Source organism: Lissotriton helveticus, chromosome 11, assembly GCF_964261635.1.
Source record: "Lissotriton helveticus chromosome 11, aLisHel1.1, whole genome shotgun sequence".
In the NCBI taxonomy this organism is placed as follows: domain Eukaryota; kingdom Metazoa; phylum Chordata; class Amphibia; order Caudata; family Salamandridae; genus Lissotriton; species Lissotriton helveticus.
This window is the reverse complement of record NC_136072.1, coordinates 221,821,836-221,843,727: the sequence shown is the minus strand read 5'-3', so window position 1 is coordinate 221,843,727 and position 21,892 is coordinate 221,821,836. Positions and strand designations below refer to the sequence as shown.

General features: G+C 46.6%; 1 protein-coding gene across 1 annotated transcript in view; it reads right to left on the bottom strand.

The window, feature by feature from the left end:
- C11H3orf33 (chromosome 11 C3orf33 homolog) overlaps window positions 1-21,892 on the bottom strand; it is a 167,560-nt gene that overhangs the window by 79,293 nt on the left and 66,375 nt on the right. Inside the window, exon 3 of the mRNA XM_078667757.1 lies at window positions 18,921-19,074. Coding sequence (XP_078523883.1) covers window positions 18,921-19,074 — 154 coding nt within the window. The remainder of the gene's footprint in view (window positions 1-18,920; window positions 19,075-21,892) is intronic.

The following is a 21,892-nucleotide window of genomic DNA, read 5'->3' as shown; positions in this document are numbered from 1 at the left end:
TAACTAATAGTCCTAACAGAGTCTACCAGTCTCAGGCTGATTAAAATAAAATCTATCCTGGACTGGTGGTGATATTTATAGTTCCGAAAGGAGACACCTTGTTGTCGCCCAGACCTCTCTCTCCAGATGTCAACAAAACCGTATTGCTTCATTGCGCTCTGTAAAAAGGACCTAGTCTTAGACAGGACTAGGGAGTGGCTATTAGCAGATTTATCCAACCGGGGATCCAATACAACATTGAAATCCCTGGCAAAAATAGTGGGTTCAGGAAAGGAGAGCAAGTGTGAAAAAATAGACTCCAAAGTTGAAGGATCATCCTGATTCGGTCCATAATAACCCAGGACTGTAATTTGTGAACCAGCTATGACCACAGACGCGATGGCCCATCTGCCACATGGGTCCACCGCCTGTGATAACAGCCTAGCTTTGGCCCCTTTTTTAAAGATAACCGAGACTCCTCTAGTATTCGTTGTTTGTGTCGTAGATACTGCAAAATCTATCCACCTGTTTTTCTTAATGAGGGCAAGCATTTCGGTCTGAGTTAAATGGGTCTCCTGAAGTATAATGACCTGCGCATCCAAGTGCCGCAAATATTGCATGATTCTATTGGCTCTGGGCCTGGTACGCAGTCCATTAACATTCCACGAGATGTATTTTAAACTACCCATACCATACTATCAAAAAAATTGAAACTAAGAGTGCCAGTTGTAACCTTAGGTCGTTACCCAATTTCTGCTTGATACCATCTACTTTAAAACATCTTTCAATAATGAGGAACTTTTTACATTTTTGCCACCACCCAACCCCAACCCTTCCCCTGTCCCCCCCCCCCACCCCTTCACCCCCACACACCACCCCCCCCTTGAAAAACCCTTGTAATATCTAACCGGAACATATTCCAGTAGATAGTACCCCTCCACAAGCTCCAGCCAAGATGCACCCGCCACAACCCGGAGAGATAGGGAGAAAAAGAACCACAACACTCAGTGAAGATAGATACATAACTATTAGCTGAGAAGGAGGATGAGATGAAAAGAGGAAGTAGCAATAGTAAACAGAATCGAAATAGGGAATTACTGAGTTATAGTTGACAAGAAAAAGATTCAGCAAAACTTAAGTTTCACAAACACATTACAAACCCTATTTGCTCTCTTTGCCCAGCTTCAACAAGAGCTCATCGGCTGCCTGTACCGATCTGATGTTAAACATCTTATTATTATACTTGATTTGTAAGGCAGCCGGGAAGGATAAGTTACTTACCTGTAATTCTAGTTCTCTTCCAGGGGTATCCTCATCAAAGTCATAAGCACTGAATATTCCCGCCCATGAGCGGGACCCCGGAAACAATATAAAAAATATATATGTAAAAAACACATATATCTAACTCCACATATATGTATGTACATATATTATTTTTCTCATACCAATGCAGCCCCAAAAAGAGGCTAACACAATGTAAAAACCTTGTACATGTACTGCAATTATAAAGGAAACAAATAACACATTAAATCAAATATCCTTTGAATTTTGTGTTTTAATGAGTAAAACCACTCATAACTCCTGGAAATTGCTCATAAAAAGACATTGTTAGTCTCAGGCTGCATTGAAAAGCAATAACATAGAAAATTAAAGCATTTTCAACCAAAAACTGGCACTGTGCCTTTAAGGCAGCCATGAACCCAGGCTTCCCATCATGCCTCAGGGGTGACAGTTAGGTCAGTTGTTCTTTGCAAAACCCTGATGTCAGGGCTAAAGACACATATGAAAACGTACAGCTCTCATTTACATGGGGAGGCGGGTGGGTGTGCTTATGACTTTGATGAGGATACCCCTGGAAGAGAACTAGGATTACAGGTAAGTAACTTATCCTTCTCTTCCAGGGGATCCTCATCAATAGTCATAAGCACTGAATAGAATAGCAAGCCCAACAACCACCTGCAGGTAAATGAGAAGTACATCTTCTACCTTAAAAGACCCAACATCACAGCCCAACCTGGCTACTAAACAGATTCCGCAAGGAGGCTTGGCCTACTTGGGTATCTGCTCTTGTGTCAGAATCAAGACAATAATGTCTGGTAAATGTATGGACGGACCGCCAGGTCGCCGCTTTACAGATCTCAGACATGGGCACATTATTGAGAAAAGCCGCAGTCGTAGCTCTTCCCCTGGTGGAATGTGCCTTGGGAGAAAACCCCAGGGGTTTTTGTGCTAGCTGGTAAGCAAGTTTAATACATGAAACGATCCATCTGGAAATGGAACGCTTAGAGGCAGAATGGCCTGTCCTGATCGATCCATAGTTAATGAAAAGATGATCAGAATGACGAATAACTTTAGACCTGTCAAGATAGAATTTCAAAACCCTTTTCAGGTCTAAAGAATGCAGAGCCCTCTCAGCTGGAGTAGAGGGGTTGGGAAAAAAAGTGGGCAGAGAAATGATCTGATTTACATGAAAATCTGACACCACTTTAGGCAGAAAAGATGGATGCGTCCGTAGCACCACCCTATTCAAATGGAACACCGTATAGGGTTCTGATGCACAGAGGGCTTGAATCTCGCTCACTCTGCGAGCTGACGTGATAGCCACCAAAAAAGCCGCTTTCCATGAAAGATGTTGTAAAGTGGCTTTGTGAATGGGTTCAAAGGGAGGACCCATTAACTTTGATAGCACCAAGTTCAACTCCCAGGGTGGAGAAGGAGGACGCACTGGAGGGTATACTTTTTTTTAACCCTTGCAGAAAATCCTTGACAAATGCTAGCTGGAAAAAAGAGGTTTGAGAAGGTGACCGCCTATAAGCCGTTATGGCCGCTAGGTGCACCTTGATGGAATTAAACTTCAAACCTGCTTTAGCTAAATACAACAAATAAGGAAGAACTGCTTCTTCTTGACACTTGATAGGATCATGACTATTCTGTATACACCACATATAAAATCTCGTCCACTTGCATGCATACGAATGTCTGGTGGAAGGACGTCTTGCCTCTTTCAGAATGAGCATGCAGTCCTCCAGCAACCCTAGATGGCCGTATTGGATGACCTCAGGAGCCATGCTGCCAAGCTCAGTGACGGAAGGTTGGGATGGAAGATCCTCCCGTCCATCTTGGACAACAGGTCCGGCCTGCATGGCAGCCTCTTGTGAGGTGTTACTGACAGATGAAGCAGGTCCGTGTACCACTATTGCCTCGGCCAATCGGGAGCAATCAGAATCATTGTTGTGCACGAGTGTGTTAGCTTGCCCACCACCTTCGGAATCAACGGGAGAGGTGAAAAGGCGTACACAAATTCGTTTGACCAGTCGATCAAAAGAACATTCCCTATCGAGCCTGGCCGGTGGAATCTGGAGGCGAAGCTTCGGCATTTGGCGTTTTGGTCGTCCGCGAACAAGTCTATGGAGGGACGAGCCCAAGATTGAAAAAGTTCCTCCACCACTTCGTCGTGAAGAACCCAGTCTTCTTTGTCGTCGAAGTGACGGCTTAGAGAGTCTGCCCTCACGTTTTGTTCTCCTGGAAGGTGAACCGCCGTGACAGATAGCCCTCGAGCCAGAAGCCAATGCCAGATCCTCTGCGCTTCCAATGACAACATCCGAGAGCGCGTCCCCCCCTGCTTGTTCAAGTAGTACATCGTGGTGGTGTTGTCCGTCTGTACTAGCACCGATGACTCTTGGATCGAGGGGAGGAACGCTTTGAGAGCCAGGTGTACTGCTCTCAGCTCCAGCATGTTGATATGGGAAGTGCTTTCCTTGTGTGACCACTGACCTTGAACCTGCAGGGGCCCCATGTGCGCCCCCCAGCCCAGAAGGGAGGCGTCCGTGATCAGTGTTTGTGTAGGGGGAGGTTGATGGAACAGGACTCCCACCTGCATATTCTGAGATTTTGTCCACCATGGAATAGAAGCTCGAGCTGCGTCTGAGATGGTGATGTGATCGTCCCAGCGAGCAGATTGCTGATCCCACTTGTCCTCCAGATCCTGCTGAAGAGGACGCATTCGAAGTCTGGCATTCGGGACCAGGAAGATGCAAGACGCCATCGACCCTAGCAGGGAGGCAATCCTGCGCACCTTCTGAGTCTCGCCGCGAAGAATCAGTTGACATTTCTGGGTGATTGATGATTGTCTCTCCTCCTAAGGAAACACTTTTCCTGTTTCGGAGTCTAGCAGAGCTCCAAGGAAGTGAATCCTCTGGGTGGGCTGAATGACTGATTTTCCCGAAGTTGACATGTAGCCCTAGTCTCTGGCAGAGCTGTATGCAAGTCTGAAACTGATTCCTTACATTGACTGGGGAAGGACCTTTCACCAGCCAATCGTCCAAGTATGGATACACGAAGACCCCTCTGCGACGTAGTGCAGCTGCGACCACCGCCACACACTTCGTGAACACCCGAGGGGCCGACTTTAATCCAAACGGCAGGACTTTGAACTGATAGTGAGAGGTCCCCACCCTGAACCAAAGAAATCTTCTGTGACTGGGATGTATTGGGACATGGAAATAAGCATCTTGAAGGTCCAGCGAACACATCCAATCTCCCTTCCTGAGATGTGGATATATTTGGTGAAGCGCCAACATGCGGAATCTTTCCTTTTTGACATGCACATTTAGCGTTCGCAAGTCCAGGATGGGTCTGTATTCTGACTTCTGTCCTTTTTTCTTGACCAGAAAATAACGGGAGTACACTCCCCTCCTCCTCTGAGAGACCGGAACTCTCTCGATAGCTGACTTTTCGAGCAGAGTGGTGACTTCTTTTTGCAGCAGGTGAAGCTGATGATTTGATGTAGACATTGGGGGAACTGGTGAAGGCAGACGACTGAAACGAAGACAGTACCCATTCTGAAGCGTAGACAACACCCATCTGTCTTTTGTGATGCTTTGCCACTCTTTCAAATGCTTTGACAGGCTTCCCCCCACTGGAGTGGTGCATGGCGCTGGGGGAAGAGACGACTCATTGCTTGGCTTGAGACTTGCCGGTGTTGTTGCCTTGGCGCTGATTATTTCCCTTGTAATTACACTTGCCTATATACTGGGACTTTTGCTGCCCCTGCTTATCTTGACTCTTCTGCCAGTTCGGGGTTTGAACCCGCTGCTTTGTAGAGCCCTTGTTGAAGGAGCGAAATTTCTTCTTGAACTCCTTCTTCTTCTCAGGACCCACTGCCTTGAGAGTTTCCAGCTCTGCCTTCATGCGCTGCATTTCCTCGTCTGCGCTTGTGCCAAACAATGAAACACCTGAAAAAGGTAAGTTCAATATACGTGCTTGAGCTTCTGGTTTTAAAGCCGTTAGTCGCAACCATGATGACCTTCGTGCTGTTACCCCATGAGCATACCCATGAGCTGCTAGGGTAGCTCCATCCGCTGCGGCGCTTATCACCTGGTTGGAGACTTGACTGCCTTCCAGGAGGATTTCCTCAAAGTCCTTACGGTCCTCTGCTGGAAGTTTCTCCACAAAACGTTGCAGAGAATCCCACAGGGAGCGGTCATAACGCCCCAAAAGGGCTTCCGCATTGGCAACCTTGAGGAAAGACGCTGATGTATTGCAGACCCGCCTTCCCCACGAGTCTTGCATCTTACTGTCCTTATCCGGAGGAACAGTGGAGGATGAGGCAACTGCATTAGACTTCCTCGCCGCTGCAATAATCACTGAGTCCGGGGGAGGATCAGCTCTGAGGAATAGCGGATCGTCCTCTGGAGATTTGTATTTTTTAAGAATCCTTGCCGGAGCCGCTTTGACTGTCGCTGGGGTTAAAAAGGCATCCATGACAGGTTCTATAATCCCCGGCACCAACGGTAGAAGAGGTTTGGGTGCAGACCTATGTTGTAATGTTTCAAAAATTATCGAGGTCTTGACCTGCGGAGCTTTTAAGGCAATTCCCAGCTTAAGAGCTCCCCTACCCAGAACGTCCTGAAAAGTGAAGACATCATCTATTGGAGATACCCTCGTTGAAGGAGAGTCTTTCAAGTTAGGAGAGTAGTCTCTGAGAGAGCGGGTCGAGGAAGAAGTAGAAGGAGTTCTTCGATCTCTCCTTGTGCTTCTTGAGCGTGATCTACGCCTGCCGGTTCGCACCCTGGAGCGTGATCGTTCCCTTTGATGAGCTGGGGAGTGCGATCTTTCCCTCTGGCGAACTGGAGATCGTGATCTTTCCTTCTGATGTGATCTTTCTCTCTGGCTAATTTGGGAACGTGATCTTTCCCTCTGGCGAACTGGAGAGCGTGACCTTTCTCTCTGGCGAACTGGGGAGCGTGATCTTTCTCTTTGCCTCACCGGAGAGAGTGACTGTTCTCTAGGTCTAGAGAGCGGTTGCTGCAATCGATACGCTGTCTCCTTGTCCGGAGCCCAGTGATGCAGTGGCTTGTACCATCTCGGGGAAAGCCTGACAGTAGGTGATTTATGCTTCACTGGAGAGTGTGATGGAGGCGTTGCATCCTTTTGCGAATGCCTAGATTCCTCGCTGCCCAACTGATAAAAAATCACATCCGGGCCAGAGTCCGAACCTGAGCCAGCCGCAGACCTGGAGCGACCGCGAGAGTCCCTCTGCTCCGGCGATTTCTTCCGCATGGCAGCGTGACTGTCACTCACTTGCGAGCCCTGGTCATCCTCCGCAGCTGAGGCAGAACCAGACGACCTTATAGACTGCTGTGCCACTGTCTGAGGTTGGACCACTGGAGGTCCATGCCTCGATGTCGATCTCCTAGGAGGTGAAGACCCCACAGGCTTCTCCAACGTCGAACTTTGCTCAACTTTCGATGGCGAGTGCCCTGCCGACGTTTGTGAATGCCTCGACGTCGAGCGTCGATGGTGGGACGCCGACGGAGGAAGCTTCGACGCCGAACTACCATGGTCCTTCGACGACGATGAATGCTTCGACGTCGAATGACGATGGGTCGTCGACGGAGAATCTCTCGACGTCGAACGCCGATGACCTGGCGACGACGAAGGATGCTTTGAGGTCGATCTCTTCCTCGACGTCGATGGCCGATGACCTGACGACGACGGGGGATGACTCGACGTCGATCGCCGATGACCTGGCGACGACAGAAAATGCCTCGACGTCGAGCGTCTATAGCCAGACGACGACGGAGGATGCCTCGACGCCGAACGCCTATGACTCGGCGACGGCGGAGGCTTCGACGTCGAAAACTCTACCTGAGTCTTCGACGACGGAGGTCTCGACGTTGAGCCGCCCTGCTTCAACGGAGACCTAGACGTTGCACTCGACGCTGCACATCGTCCGGTTGACGGCAGCGGAGCCTTGACTTTCGACGTTGAAGACTTCACCTTCTTCGTCGTTGGAGACATCGACGCCGATCCCGACGCCGAAGGAGAGCAGGTCGGAACTTTCTTCGACGTCGACCGCTTCATAAGTCTCTTTGGAGACCTACCTCTCTCAGAAAGGACATAAATCCTGCTTCTTTCTCTGTCCTTGATAGTTCTGGATGACAAGGACTGGCAGTGGACACAAGATGCTACCTCATGAGAGTCAGGTAGACAGCGAATACACACAGGATGTGTATCAGACCAAGCCTTCTTATGCCCACAGGCAGGGCAGGTGTCAAAAAGAGCCTTAGGCATTTCTGACAAAAAAATAACCTTTTTTGAGCCCAAAAAAGGTATAACTATGTCTCAAAAACCGTCGAGTGAGATCAATAAATTGAAGAAAACACCAAGTAATTCTGACAGAAAGTCAAAAAAGGTGGGAGCTGTTAACCAGGGTCCTGACAGAAGGAGCCGGAAAGAACAACTGACCTAACTGTCACCCCTGAGGCATGATGGGAAGCCTGGGTTCATGGTTGCCTTAAAGGCACAGTGCCAGTTTTTGGTTGAAAATGCTTTCATTTTCTATGTTATTGCTTTTCAATGCAGCCTGAGACTAACAATGTCTTTTTATTAGCAATTTTCAGGAGTTATGAGTGGTTTTACTCATTAAAACACAAAATTCAAAGGATATTTGATTTAATGTGTTATTTGTTTCCTTTATAATTGCAGTACATGTACAAGGTTTTTACATTGTGTTAGCCTCTTTTTGGGGCTGCATTGGTATGAGAAAAATAATATATGAACATACATATATGTGGAGTTAGATATATGTGTTTTTTACATATATATTTTTTATATTGTTTCCGGGGTCCCGCACATGGGCGGGAATATTCAGTGCTTATGACTATTGATGAGGATCCCCTGGAAGAGAACGTAAGCTGGGCTGTTGCACCTAACCTCCTAAACGCCTCCTAAACGCCTCCAAGCGTCTCCCAAATTCCCATTGCTTTTCCAAGGTAGCTCTGCAGAGATCAGATCTGATTAAGAAAGTAAACCCCTTCCCAGCCAGCGACTTCTGCTTTAACGCCAGGTTTAGAATCTGCTCCTTCAGCACATAAGTGTGAAAGTTAACTAGAATTTTGCGCGGCTTAGACCTCTGAGGGTTCCGCCTAAAGGGATCCCTATGTACTGGATATCAGTAGCCAGCTCTTCAGCTTGACTGCTCTAAGCCTAGAGATTCTTTTAACAGCGTAGTGATAAACTGTTTCATAACCGAGCCCTCTGACCCTTCTGGAACGTTTAGGATGCAAATATTCCCCCGCCTGGCGTTGTTTTCCAACATCTCCATCCTTTCACTGAGTGCCTGGTCTTCCCCGGTAAGTTTCTCTATGTCGACCATCGCCTGGTCCAAGTGAGTGGAAAGTACTGTTACCGTCTCTTCCAAAACACCTGTTCTTATAGTGAGCCCATCGATCTTATTATCCAATGATTCACAGTAATTTCTTATCTCAGCTTGGTTTCTTGTCTCAGCTTGGTTTGCGGAGGATTCAGTAAAACCTTTCCGTATCTCCATTGTAAGGGCAGAAAACATTACCAATAAGGAAGCTGCCGTTATGGAAGGCTCGCGCCCACAGTCCACTATGTCAACACTAGCGGCGAGGCCATGAAGCTGCTCAATGCCCTTCTCCACATCGCACCCCACTCCTACGGTGACACCAGCATCTACCCCTCGTGAGGCTACTAAGAGGTCTTTAAGAACCGGGACTGTAACAGAAGGCTGAGCCTGTGAAGGACCCAGCTCCGGAAAGCCATGCCCTCCTGTCCCCGAAAGTAGCGGTAATTCCATCCTTACTTCCTGGTCTACTCCAGGCCCCATAGGGGGCTGTGAATCCGCCCCACCTTCATAAACGAAACTAGAAGTAGCAGGAGTATCTGCCTCGACTTCAGCCTCAGCCTCGACCTCAGCGTCCATCATTGAGATCGGTAGGGGAGATGACATAGCTGGGATGGAGGTGGAGGTGGGGGTGGAGGGGGTACCCAAAGCAGTTGCCCTAGTGCGATCCTCCGATAAATGCAATGTTTGAGGGACTACTTTAAAATAGGAACGAAGCGATGGAGTGATTTTTGGCCCAGTGATTAGTGCAACCTTGGGGCCCTTAGCTTTGGTCTTATTCTTTGTTCGTTTGGACTTCACCTCAGTGTTTAAAAAGGAAGAGGACTTTCTTCTAGCCGGCACCTCAGGAACCTGCTCGGCGGACTCACCCTTTCCCTCACCCTCTAATGAGGCTATTTTCTTCCTGCGGCCCCTCTTACCGTGGTTAGTATTAGAGGTGTTTAACGGCACGTCAGCTGTGCTACAAGCCGCTTCTGACCCTGATGACACAACAACGGGGATTAAGCGAGTAGAATTAGTAGCCTTACCACCTTCACAAGCCTCCAGCCCCTCCACCGTAGCAGCTATAGATGGAAGTAGGTGAGGTTGTGTCTGTGCCTTCCTGCACGGTGCTTTAGCCAGAGCGCTGCGTGTGTTTGCGGCAAAAGTCGACCCTCGAAACGGCTGCACTAGGCTCCGCAGCTTCCTTCCCCTCCTCAGCTCCAGCGCGGCTGACCAGAGCCTTAGTCGCGGCTGTAACCAAAACTCCTGCGGCGCGGTGACAATAGGAGATTGTGAGGCACACTCCCATAGCGAAAACGCTCCAATGAAATCCGATGCAGAACTTCGTGCAGCTTTCGAACTCCAGGGAAAAACAACATGGGACAGACAAGCCTGGCGTCCACCATCGTAGTCAGCCGCAAAGCATGGGCAGAGAAAGCGGACTGCTCGGCGAGGAACCTCCGGTGGAAAAACTCCACACTGCATACCTCCCGAGGTAGAAAACCGATATCCTGAGGTTACGAAAAGCAAATTATCTGTAGTGAGATCAAATTCAGGATAACCATATGTTCACACGGCTTACCCCCCCCGAAATTGCCGTCAATCTTCAAAGCGGGGCGATCTTAGCGGGAGCTCGTCCCGGAGCACCGCGGCAGCTAACTAGCTGCTGCCATGTTTTTCCCGCAGTGATGTTATGTTATGTTTATGTAGTATCCTACTATTCTCAATGTGATGCCTTTCTACCACCAATGGAATGTTCATTGGAGCAGCTGTCAGAATGTTGGTGTTCTGCCTAGGTAGTGACAGTTGGATGGGCTGAGCACCTAGAAGGAAGCTCCTGGTGGGGTCTCCTATTGAGCTTGTACTTGTCATAATCTAACTGCTCAATAAATCTACTTGAGAACTACCTACTAGCGTGGGCTCAATTACTACAGTTATGTTACGGGAGTTTGTAGAGCGCCTGGTTACACTGACCCAGTGTGTCCCCGCGCTAGGTACCAGAGCAGAAAGAAACCTAAGCCCACAGACAGCACAGCACTGATTATGTCTTTGGGAATAAATGAGTCTTCAGACCCTTCCGGAAGAGAGTTTCGGATTCCTCCAAGCGGAGGCTTTGAGGGAGGGTGTTCCATAGTTTAGTCGCCGTGTAGCGGAAAGAGCGACCGTCCATCCTGGCCCTCTTGATCCTAGGGACACACAAGAACCCACTTCCACTGGAACTAAGCTTCCTAATTGGGTCATACATGCATAGTAAATCATGCAAGTAAACAGGACCCTTCTTTCGCAGGATACGATGGCTCACGCACATGGCTTTACATTTCACTCTTTCCCTGATAGGGAGCCAGTGCAGACAAGACAGGGCTGCCTTTGCTGATTATCTTCTGGACCACATCAGGACAAGCCTTGCTGCCGCATTCTGGACGCCCTGCAATCTGCGCATACACCTATCACTTGTACCTAGGTATAGGAGATTACAGTAGCCCAGACGCGAAGTTACCAGTGCCTGTACCATAATCCTTCTAGAGGACGTGGGGAGGATGTCCAAGGTGTTCCTTAAGTTGCGCATGATGCCAAAACAGGCACCTGCCACCCAATTGATTGTCAACCCAAACTCCCAGATTTTTAGCGTGTTCACATGGTGTAGGAGTGGGGCCTAACACCTGGGGCCACCAAGCAGAAGACCAGACAGAAGGGGCCCTCCCAAACAGCAATACCTCCGTCTTCTAGCCATTAAGCCTCAGACAGTTGCTTGTCATCGAGCTAGCCAGATTTTCTAATCAAAGTCTGAAATTGAGGTCGGCATCAGGTTGGGTTTGGGTCAGTGAGACCACCAATTGGGTGTCGTCAGCAAAGGACAGAGTCCTAATCCCATATTTGTCAGCAATGTCCGCAAAGGGGGCCATATATAGATTAAAAAGATTAGGGCTCAGAGTCGAGCCCTGGGGCACCCCCTGCATCATCTTGATGTTTCTGGAGTAGAACTCCCCCTGCATGACCTGGAAAGAGCGCTCAGTTATGAAAGATTCCAACCACTTGAGCGCACTATCCGTAACACCCGCACTCCTCAAAGCCTGAAGGAGTGTGTGGTGAGCAACCGTGTCAAACGCGGCGCTTAAATCCAATAGGATAAGCGCCGCCGTTTGTCCATCATCCACGTGTCTCCGTATGGTTTCGATGGAGTATAACAAGGCAGACTCCGTGGAGTTGAGGGTGCGGAAACCAGACTGAGAGGGGTGTAAGAGGTTGTTTTTTTCTATATGCTCAGTTAGTTGAGTGTTTACAATTTTTTCCGCCACTTTAGAAAAATAAGGCAGTAGGGAGATAGGTCTAAGGTTGTCTGATCGGTCAACAGGATGAAAAACAAAACCGAACAAGCATTTCAAAGAAAAGCAGGGTGGCGCGTTAACATCAGCATCAATTAGTAACCTGATACAGGATACAGGAATAGCCAAACATGCAACAAAAGCTATAGCTGGCCAGAAAGGCAATAAATTGCTTTAGCAGATAACAGGCGAAAGCAAGTGACCCAGGAGGAATGCATCTGCCAGCCTGCTCACTCCCGAGAGCAAAAGGCCATGGGTGTGAACATTTTAAGAAGAGGTGGGACATGCACACACCTTTGGCCAATTGCGTGCTTTCATTTTTTGAAAGCCACACGCAAAGGCCAACAAAATGTGACAACCACACGCACAGGCTTTATGAAAGCTTTCAGAATGTCTGGAGTGATTCCAAGAGGCACTCTCCTAGAGCAGTGCATAAGCGCTGCGCTAGGCTCGACCTAAAAAGGGGACTGGGTGGAGTCTCCTAGTTACCACCCTATCTCCTTGGCAGAGTCTTTGGTTAAAATAATTAGGAAGATCTTATGTTGAAAAAGCAAATGTAGAGGGATGACAACTTACTTGTGGAAATTAAATATAGTCCCTTAAAATGCAAAGCACTGGTTGGCAAGGTCTAAATCAATATATGTTACTTGAGAAATATGCAGCTATATATAAAGAAACAGTCCATCTGGCATTTATCATTGTATCTACTGCAATTGGTCATGTGAGTAGGAACAAATTGTAGTATATTCTGACATATGTGGTAGTTGAAGAGGAGTACTTCTAGCAAATTGAAGAGCACTCGAAGAATAGAATTATTTGTGTCTGAAGTATGGGTTAAACAAAGAATACACCAAATATGTTAATCACTTTAGACGTAAAAGACATGAATGTGCCTTGGACTCATGTTCTCCTTCAGTGGCCTTGATGAGAGCATATAGCCAGATAATGCATAATTCCCTACGAGTAAGAACGCAATGCATTCCCCTCTTTACGTAGATGACACAGTGCTCTTGTTCACAACATCATGTGGTCATCAAGAGCTAATATATCTCTATATGAATTTCATTAACTTTAACAACTAAACTTAATAAATCCCATGCCCTGACAATAGAGCCAAAGAATCTAGAAAGCCCAGGAGAGTCAGGGGGATTAACTCGAACAGTATTACGTCTTTTTATTGGTTCAATTCTCTGGTACAATTCACACAGCCACTTGTAGGATGTTTTACCCCGCTTGGGGTAAACTGAACAAAATAGATTTTCGGACTTCTCTGCTTCCTTTCAATTTCTTGTTCTCCAGACAGAGATACCATTAGCTTGCTCCTTTTTTTAAATGAATGCTGATGGCTTTTTTAAAGTCCAGTTGTCCTACATGATACTAAACCTGTGTTGTTTTTGAAGTCGATGTGACAGGAGTATGGATCAAAATGTGTATTTCTTTCGAGTAAGATCTAATACACAGGAATATGTGCTCATGCCATCCAAAATGGTATAAACTCTGAAATGTTCATCATTACCAGGTTATGATACTAGTGGTAAGGAGACATTCCAACAATTAAGCTTGGAAATGCTGAACTGCAGCTTTCCCAAAGTTTGTAGCAGGGAAAACATTATTTGATAACCATTTGCATTGCACTCCATGTATGTAATGTAATGTCTTGTAAAAAGCACTTGTATAGCACACTGTCACCCAACGGGTATGCTGGCGCTGCGATTACCAAAACTGCATTGGTCACACGGCAGTAGAGGAAAGCAGTTTACAGACCTAATCCCTGGGGAACAGCCACATTTTCAATCTTCTGAAAAGTTGTTGATTCTAAATCTGTCTAAGATCGAGTGGGAGTTTGTTCCACAGACGCAAGGCTGTGTAGCTGAAGGCCCTACTGCCTGTCCTCGCTCTCCTAATTATAGATGTACACACCAGATGCTCTCATGCAGAGCACAGGTTACCTGATGGTCTATACCAAGTAAATCTGCTCTGCAGTGGACTGGGCCCTTTTCCATGTGCCGCCTTATGAACCATGCAGAGAGACTTAAATTGTATTCTCTGCAGGACATGGAGCCAATGGAGGTCCCTCAGAGAAAGAGAAGCAGAGGACCTACGTTGTCTATTAAGGGCCAGTTTGGCGGCCATGGTCTGGACTCTCTGTAATTTGGAGTGTCTGGTGCAAAGAGCAGCATATATGTAAGAAGGTGTTGAGGTAGTTTTCTTCTTCACCAGTCCAACTGAGATCAACAGTTCTGTTTTCATCCTTACTGTTACATTTGTGATCAGTGCAAGAAATGCAAATAAATAATCTTCAGTTTGGCCGCGGCTCTATAAAAGTCTCCTGATAAAAATACTATGCCCAATGTTTATGGCTTCCACATTTGCATTGAGGCATTAATCAGACCATTTGAGAAAACCGGCCCTTCTCTCAACAAGTCCACAGCTTAATCCAGGTAGCCTGGTATCAATGTTACAGTACGTTGTTCTGCTGTGCAAAACTGGGCTTGCATGACTCAATAATAACAGACATCTGATTGCTGTGGATGATATTGTCTGCACAAAACAACCCGATGTACAGATCCCAAGGCCATGCACAGCCGGTTCAGTTGGTCAGTCGGAAGGGTGCTAAGTGTGGCCAAAGGTTACTCCTATTACTAAGTTCTAAATGTAAAAATACAAAGGGTGTGCATATTTCGGCCTAGGGGATAATGGACTTCTGTGAAGAGCCAGGAAAGAATTGGCTAGAAAAAGGCGACGCCCTGTACACTGAGTCTATTGTGAACTTGAAGAGTGACCATAGGGAGTTGTGTGCAGGTTGTGTCCAAAAGCATTTTGTGTGCCCACCGCCTGCTACACATGATCAAAGATCACAAGCAGCAGTTCTTTGCCTTGGCAATAGGCTAATGCATTTAATAATGTGTTCCACACACAAGGGGAAGAAGAAAGGAATTTATCTTGTACGGATAGATAAAACTTAGCATCCTACCAGGATAAACATGGGTACAGTTTACCCAGGTGCATATGTAGGAGTGTGGTGAAATTGGAGTGGAGCAGTACCCACTAGAATGATGAGCCTTTACTCACCTAGAATGACATGCTTTATTACAGGGTTTCCCAAATACCACTAGGAGGCAAGAGGTCAATCTTATTGGGCACTGGATTCCCTTATTAGTATGTATCTAGTTGTGAGGCTAGTGATGATTTCTTAACTCTGAGAAGGTATGAACAGAGACTGAATCCTACTTTGCTAAACCTGTGTGAGAAGTGGGATACCTATCCATTAGTTTTGTTATTGTCTCTTCCGCAACAAGGTTAAAAAAAAGAAATAACATTGGTAAACCAGGATCTGTAACACTTTTCCTGGAAGTGCTTTCAGGAAGTGGGCCACTTCTTGGAAATATCCTCACTTCTTTCTTGGTCCATTCATCACTGATCAAAATCAGTTTAAGAAGACAGTGAAGTGCTGGTACCTTCAAATGGGTTGTCATTCAATGATGCCTACCGAGTGCGCTGCCCAGATCTCAGCATGTGGCACAAAAACCATGGTATGAAAAATGTTTTTATATTTGGGCATAGGTTCGACCCACTGTATTTGCCTCCGTCATCCTTCATGGTATTCTTGCTGAGGTAGGGTTTGCAGACCATTTGCAAACCTTCCCACTAAGAAAATGTAGTCTAGAGCAAAACATTCCATGTTGTAGTAGGCATTCAGATGTTCAAAGTCAGTGGAGTCATCATACACAGACCTCAAAATGGTAGATGGGAAAATGTGCTCCCAGTGATTCAGATTATTTTTTTATTTGAACTACAAATTCACAAACCATTCACTCACTAAGGAGCCCATATATTCAAATAATTCACCAATTCATGCTCACCAGTGTGCCACTGTGACACAAACATCTACAAAACTACTCAACAAATTTACACCAAGCTGGAGCAAAGATATGTGTGCGTGCCCAAGGTCATTTTCTTTGTGGTCCTCAATGTGTTCCTGAGTGTGATTTAGTATATCTTAAATAATCCTTTTGAGATTAATTTAGCATTGTTTAGTTGGGTCTCCTGCAAGTTGGCGCAATACCTTACACCAAAAGCATTGGTATGCATTCTGGACATATACACTGGTGTTCATTATAACTGCTAGTTTGATTGTGATGTTGTGGTTGTTGTTGAGTGATATGATGGGAATACTGAGCACCAAGTTATATAAAAGTTTGATTTTTATCAATTAGCTGGAAGATATGGCCCAGTGTCTGAAAATTTCAATAAAAGAAACAAGCATCAGTCTACCCACGTTTCTGTGGTCCAGTTGGAGTTTTGTTTCTTTTTAAAGGCAACAAGCCCTCACAGGGCTGGTGCTGTCTCATCTCTGTTCTCGTTTGTCATAAAATAATTACCTATTGAAAAACACTGTGAGAAAGTCCCTCTTTTGCATGGGTTTGATGTGGTTTCAAATGTAGTGCACAGGGTCCCTGCCAATCAGGTGCCCTGTGCCAGTGCTCTTTCCCTAAAACAAACTCCCAGTTTTTACTTCTGCACACTGTAAGTCCCTAGTAACTGGTACCCTGGGTACCAAGTGCCTGAGAGCTGAAGAGGGTCCCTTGGGACCACCCTCAGTGGTATCATGCCACTGCTCTTGCAGCCTGCATGTCCCTGTGAGGGATAAAATGACAACGTGTCTGGATGCCATGCCAACTAACATTGCCTGGCAGCACAGGTAAGGCACCCCTTTAGCAGGCCTCACAGCCCCAAGACAGGGTGCATTATACTATGGGGGCACATCTGCATGAGCAGATATGCTCCTACAATATTGGGCACCATTTCCCAATATTGTAAGTGCCAGTGAAGCCAAAGAGAGTACTTGAGCTGGGAACTTGACAACTCGAGTTCCACAGCACCATGGTGGCTTTACTAAATATAGAAGTGTTTGGTACCAAACTACTCCTTTCAATAAATCCCTACTGATGCTAGTGTGGGTTTTATTATTGTACCATGTATCCAGAGGGCCCCTCAAATGTGCCCCCTGAATCCTTATCAACCCGGGTGTGGTCTCTGAGTGGCTATAGACAGCCAGCCACCACAAGACATGTTTTGGACCCCTGGGTGGAGAGCCCCTGCTCTCCGGGAACAAAAACAATGCACATCCTGGGCAGAGGTGTCATGCCTCCACCCCTAGGATGGGCCAGTGCGACCCCCAGCATCTGCTACTAGTAGCAGATTGCAACCCCTGATTTACACCTCAACTTTGGGCTGGAAAACCGGTGGGAAGATTCACCAAAGACATGAGGTGTGCCTACCTCTGCCAACCCACCCCTAAGGTTTGGGAAAGCGAGGTGGTGCACACTTATTAGTCCCCGCCATCTTGAGGATGGGGGACCCCTCCAATCAGGGCTAGGTCTATGACCCCTCCCACAGTAGGGTGGCATAATAGAGTGTTTAGTCACCCCAGGTGAGGTAACCATTGGCCCTACCTGCTACCACCCCAAACTGCCTCCTAAATTTAGTATTTAAGTGGCTCCCCAGGCCTGGGCCCCAGATCTGCGACGACCTAAGAATCAAGAAAACACCCTGCAGCAGAAGCCAGAAGATGACAACTGCCTTGGCCCCAGCCCTACCGGCCTGTCTCCAGCTTCGACAAAACAAACCTGTGATCTTGCAGCACAACCTCAAACTCTTGGGAGGACTGTTGCCTTCAATAAAGACTCCAATTTCTGGAGGACAGCGGACCTGTCTTGAAGAAACAGACTCCAGATCCGCAACGCCAGTCCAATCTGCACCTGACGCCACGGGCTGAGTCTGACTGGCTCACCTGTGCAGCGAAATCTCCCCAACGATCTTGACCTCGTGTCCACTGTTGGCTGACCTCTCCTGCCCTCCACGACTGCGCCTGCAGTGTGAATACAGAGGCTCTCCCTGACCGCTATCGGCAAGAAGATTCTGTCGTCCAAAGGCACACCTGCACCCGCAGCCCCTGGGCCTTGGTGAGCTGAACCAACAGTACCCCTATGACCCCCTACGTCCCAACTTACCTCTGCTGCTGTTGGTCTTCCTCCTGCAACCTCCTATGCCACACCTGCTGCCTAGTTGCCATCAGGAAAATCCTCATAGAATAGCATTGGGCGCCCAAATGTCAAATTTGCCCCCTTACCCCGGCCGCCACTGTGCCGCTGGTAGTGTATGTTTAGTGTTGCTTTGTGGCCCCCCCCTGGGATTGTTCTAGCCCCCAAAGTATGTCCCCTGCAACCGATTGACTTACCTGCAAGCAGTGTGGTTCCAGGCACCCCCTATCTCCATTGGAAAGTATTGGGTCGAACTCCAATTGTGACATCTGCACCCTGCCGCCACTGTCCTACTGGTGGAGCAGTTTTGGTACCTACCTGACCCCTGGCCCTTGCTGACTTTTGCCTCCGAATGCCTAAAAATTCTAAGTTCGATACTCACCTGGTTAGCCACAATATTGTTTTATTCTTTTCCCAAAGGATAACATTGGACAGTGTGAAAAGGTTTCTGTCGATTTTTGAAAGTGAAAAATATTTTTAATTTAAGTACCCTTACCTTATTACGAAGACCTAGGCATTAAAATAAAGTACAAACAAAGTATAATTTTATCAAATCGGTCTGAATCTCCTTGTTGAGTCGTGTGTCTTTTATTGATCATGTGTGTGAAATAAATGTCTCTGTGTTAGGCCTAAAGCTGCTCGCCCACACTACCACTAAGAGAACACTTTGGGATTTCCATTGGGCGTTGTTCACTTTTGGGGAACCCCTGGATTCTCTGCACGGTATTACCATCTCATGAAGGCAATTTATACAAGGGGTAATAATAACTTTTCCATTTCATACACGTAACAAGTTTTCCCACATTTTTAATTCATGTTTCCCTATCTGCTTTTGATATATTTGAAAAACGTCTGCATCTGTACTGTGAAATTAATCATACTGGTAGTAGGCATCATAAAAAAAAAAAAATAAACCTAACTGTATTTGTACTTACTTACATCTCTTTTGCCAAGAAGAAATAAAAGGAACGGTAATAGGAACATGTTCAACTTCTAAACCTCTTTCCGTTATCTGGAGTACTCGACCTCGCAGTTTAACATTCTTTTCTATAAATTCAACTGGAATATCTATTGCCTTTGTGAATTTGGACGTCTAAAAAAGAAAAAAACAGCACATATGTACGAGTTAATGGTCACTGTGAGATAAATACTGAGTTAACCCATTTGTATGGTGTAAATAATTATTAATTGCTAGTTGTTAAAATGTAGTCTGTTGATTACCAAACCTCATATTTTTCTTGTTCACTGCTCTTGATACTGATGATATTTTTAGGTCTCGCTGGCGTTGCAGCGCGAAGCGCTGCCGCCAACGAGACTTATTGCCGCCTTCATCCCTGCCAAGGGAGTCACAGCTGTGAACGAGCCCGATACAGACCTGGGCACGAGCCGACCCAGGTCTGTGAACGCGCTTCAAGGTTGAGCAGCTTGTGCACGTTTGTGGGACGTCAGGCGCTGCAAGCGCCGCCAGACCAATTATCCCAGCATGAGTCACCACTTCCTCAGGTGCCGCCAAGCGCACGCACACCCTCCCCCCCCCTCTCCTTACCTGCCACCGTCTGGAATGACCCACATCTTCCTCTCCTGCCTCGATATCTTGCTCTACCTTCTTCGCCGGCGGCAGTCCCAGGGCCGGTCCTAGGCATGGCGGAATGGACAGCTTCTCAGGTGCCCCGCCGCAGGCCCCGCAGAGTAGACCGCAGATCAGTGGGCCCGGCCGACATGAAATCCAGAAAGTGCTGCAAGTTAGTGGGATAGTGCACCGTCACAGTGCACGCACCCCCGCCGTGCGCGCGGCAGGCGTTTAAAGATGTGGATCCCAGGGCCGTCAATCTGGTAGCGCTACCAATGACGGACCTGGACATCATTTTGGCCAGCCCCCACTCAGCAGTGACGCAGCACGCCCGCCGCACGCGCTCCCTGGCCTACAGTTTACTCTCTTCAGCCAGGAGCAGGGTGGAGTCGGGAGTCGGTTCGGGCCGCGTTGGAGTAACGTCTTAGATGAAGGTAAGATCACAGTCAGTTTACTATCTGGTTTCTTTTTGCTTCTTTTCCTGTCAGTACTCCTGTCTTGTATGCATTCTTTTGTCTTGCCCTCTGTTTTTTCTTGTCTTTGAAACTCCCTACCAGTCCTATCTTCTCTTATATCTTTTGCCCTCTGCTTATTTTTCTGTCCTTTTTCTGTTTTACCCTACTTGTTTTCATTCTATTGAGATGCTGTTAGCACGTGATGGTTTTACTTTTAAGGAAGTGGATGTTTTTGACAGTTTAGTTCTCCATTCATCACAACCCGCTAGGTATCTCCGAAATACTTGGAAATATGGTGTGTTTATAGGTGTAGTATACTGCAAAAGTTAGTTGCAACCCAGTTGAATGGTCTTTGGAAAGACATTGAGCACAGTTTCAAACACGTATTTGAATTGCATTCACTTTGGAGATTGTCATTTGAAAAATGTTTAGTTGTGTGGGAAAGTCAAAGGTGGCCTCTCGCCATTACTACAAGATACTGATAATACAGACGAGACAAAGGAGAGAGGTAAGGGGAATTTTAGAATTAAAAAAAAGAAGGGGTCCGAATTTAGCTTTAAGGGCATGGGAGGGGTATTAGTAAGAAGGGTTTAGGGGTAGGGGAATAACCTTTAGCAAGAGTACGCCCTTACCATGTATGCATTTACAACTAAAAACGTTGTAAAAATATGCGTGGTAAAGGAATATTCGTGCTAAAGGTTATGCGTGGGGAAGGCATTTGCGTTGTAACGCATCAGAATGCGTTGTAATATCATACAACCACTCAATTAATAATTAAATACTAAAAACTGAATTAATTTGTCTCTACCAATCTAGATTGCTGTTTAGATTTTTCTGGAACGAGTCACTTGCATATAGATAATGCAATGTTCCTAATTGTTCTAGGCAGTGTCAGAACTTTGGTACTTTATGCAGATGGCCATTCAGGAGTTGCTATCTGACCGCCCGCTCTATATTGAGGTGTGCATACTTTTTGGTGACTAAATCAATTGAATGAAAGCTTTTTTTTTCTTTTTTTTCTGAAAGGTAACTCTCATTTAGATGTAGTGTTTAAGTTCTTAACAGATTTAGCTTTCCTCGGACATACTAAAATAATTCTTCAGTAATCGAGAAAGAATCAGGATTAATTCCGCTTCATATTCTGGACACCGAACATAGGTTGATTTTGGAAGAAAAGTGACAGAGTAAATAGAAAAAATAAAATAAATAATACCAAGTAAACTGGCCAATGCCACACTAAGTTATGAATCTGAAAATGTTGGTCCTATTTGCGCTGACTTCCTTTCACACTGCAATGATGGTAAAATCTTTGCCGTATGAGAATGTTTGTTTCTGCATGGTTGCGCACTTTGTAAATTTTACTACATTGAGGACGCAGCATGGTCTGCTCAAACTTGTTTTTTTTTATTTTCATTCGCGGCCGCCAATGCTTGTTCTTTCACTGTGTTTCATTCGGCCACGAAGCCTCATTCATTAGTCTGTGAGCCGTTTGTGAGGTGTTTTTCACGAGGCATGCCGACCGTCCTAATTACGGTCATATTGCCTGTTTACCTCCGGTGCTTTGTCCCAGACCATTACATTTTGTTGACATCGCAGAAAACACGCAGCTCTGTGCATCCAACTAGCCAATGCTAAAATCTATCGAATTGTGGTTTACATAAGCAACCGCGCGGCAACTGCGCAGCGACTATAACCCACGCAGTTTACAAGCGGCTTCCAAATGTAAACGTTGTGGGGGGCATCTCTCTGCTGATAATACGAGATGCAGCTGTTTGCTCTCCAACTCCAGCATATTTAAATGACATATTCCGCACCAAAACAAGATGCAGAGCTGAGGCTACAGGCTCCTATGTTTATCTTGAGGGGCGGCCCAGCGTGGGGGGTGG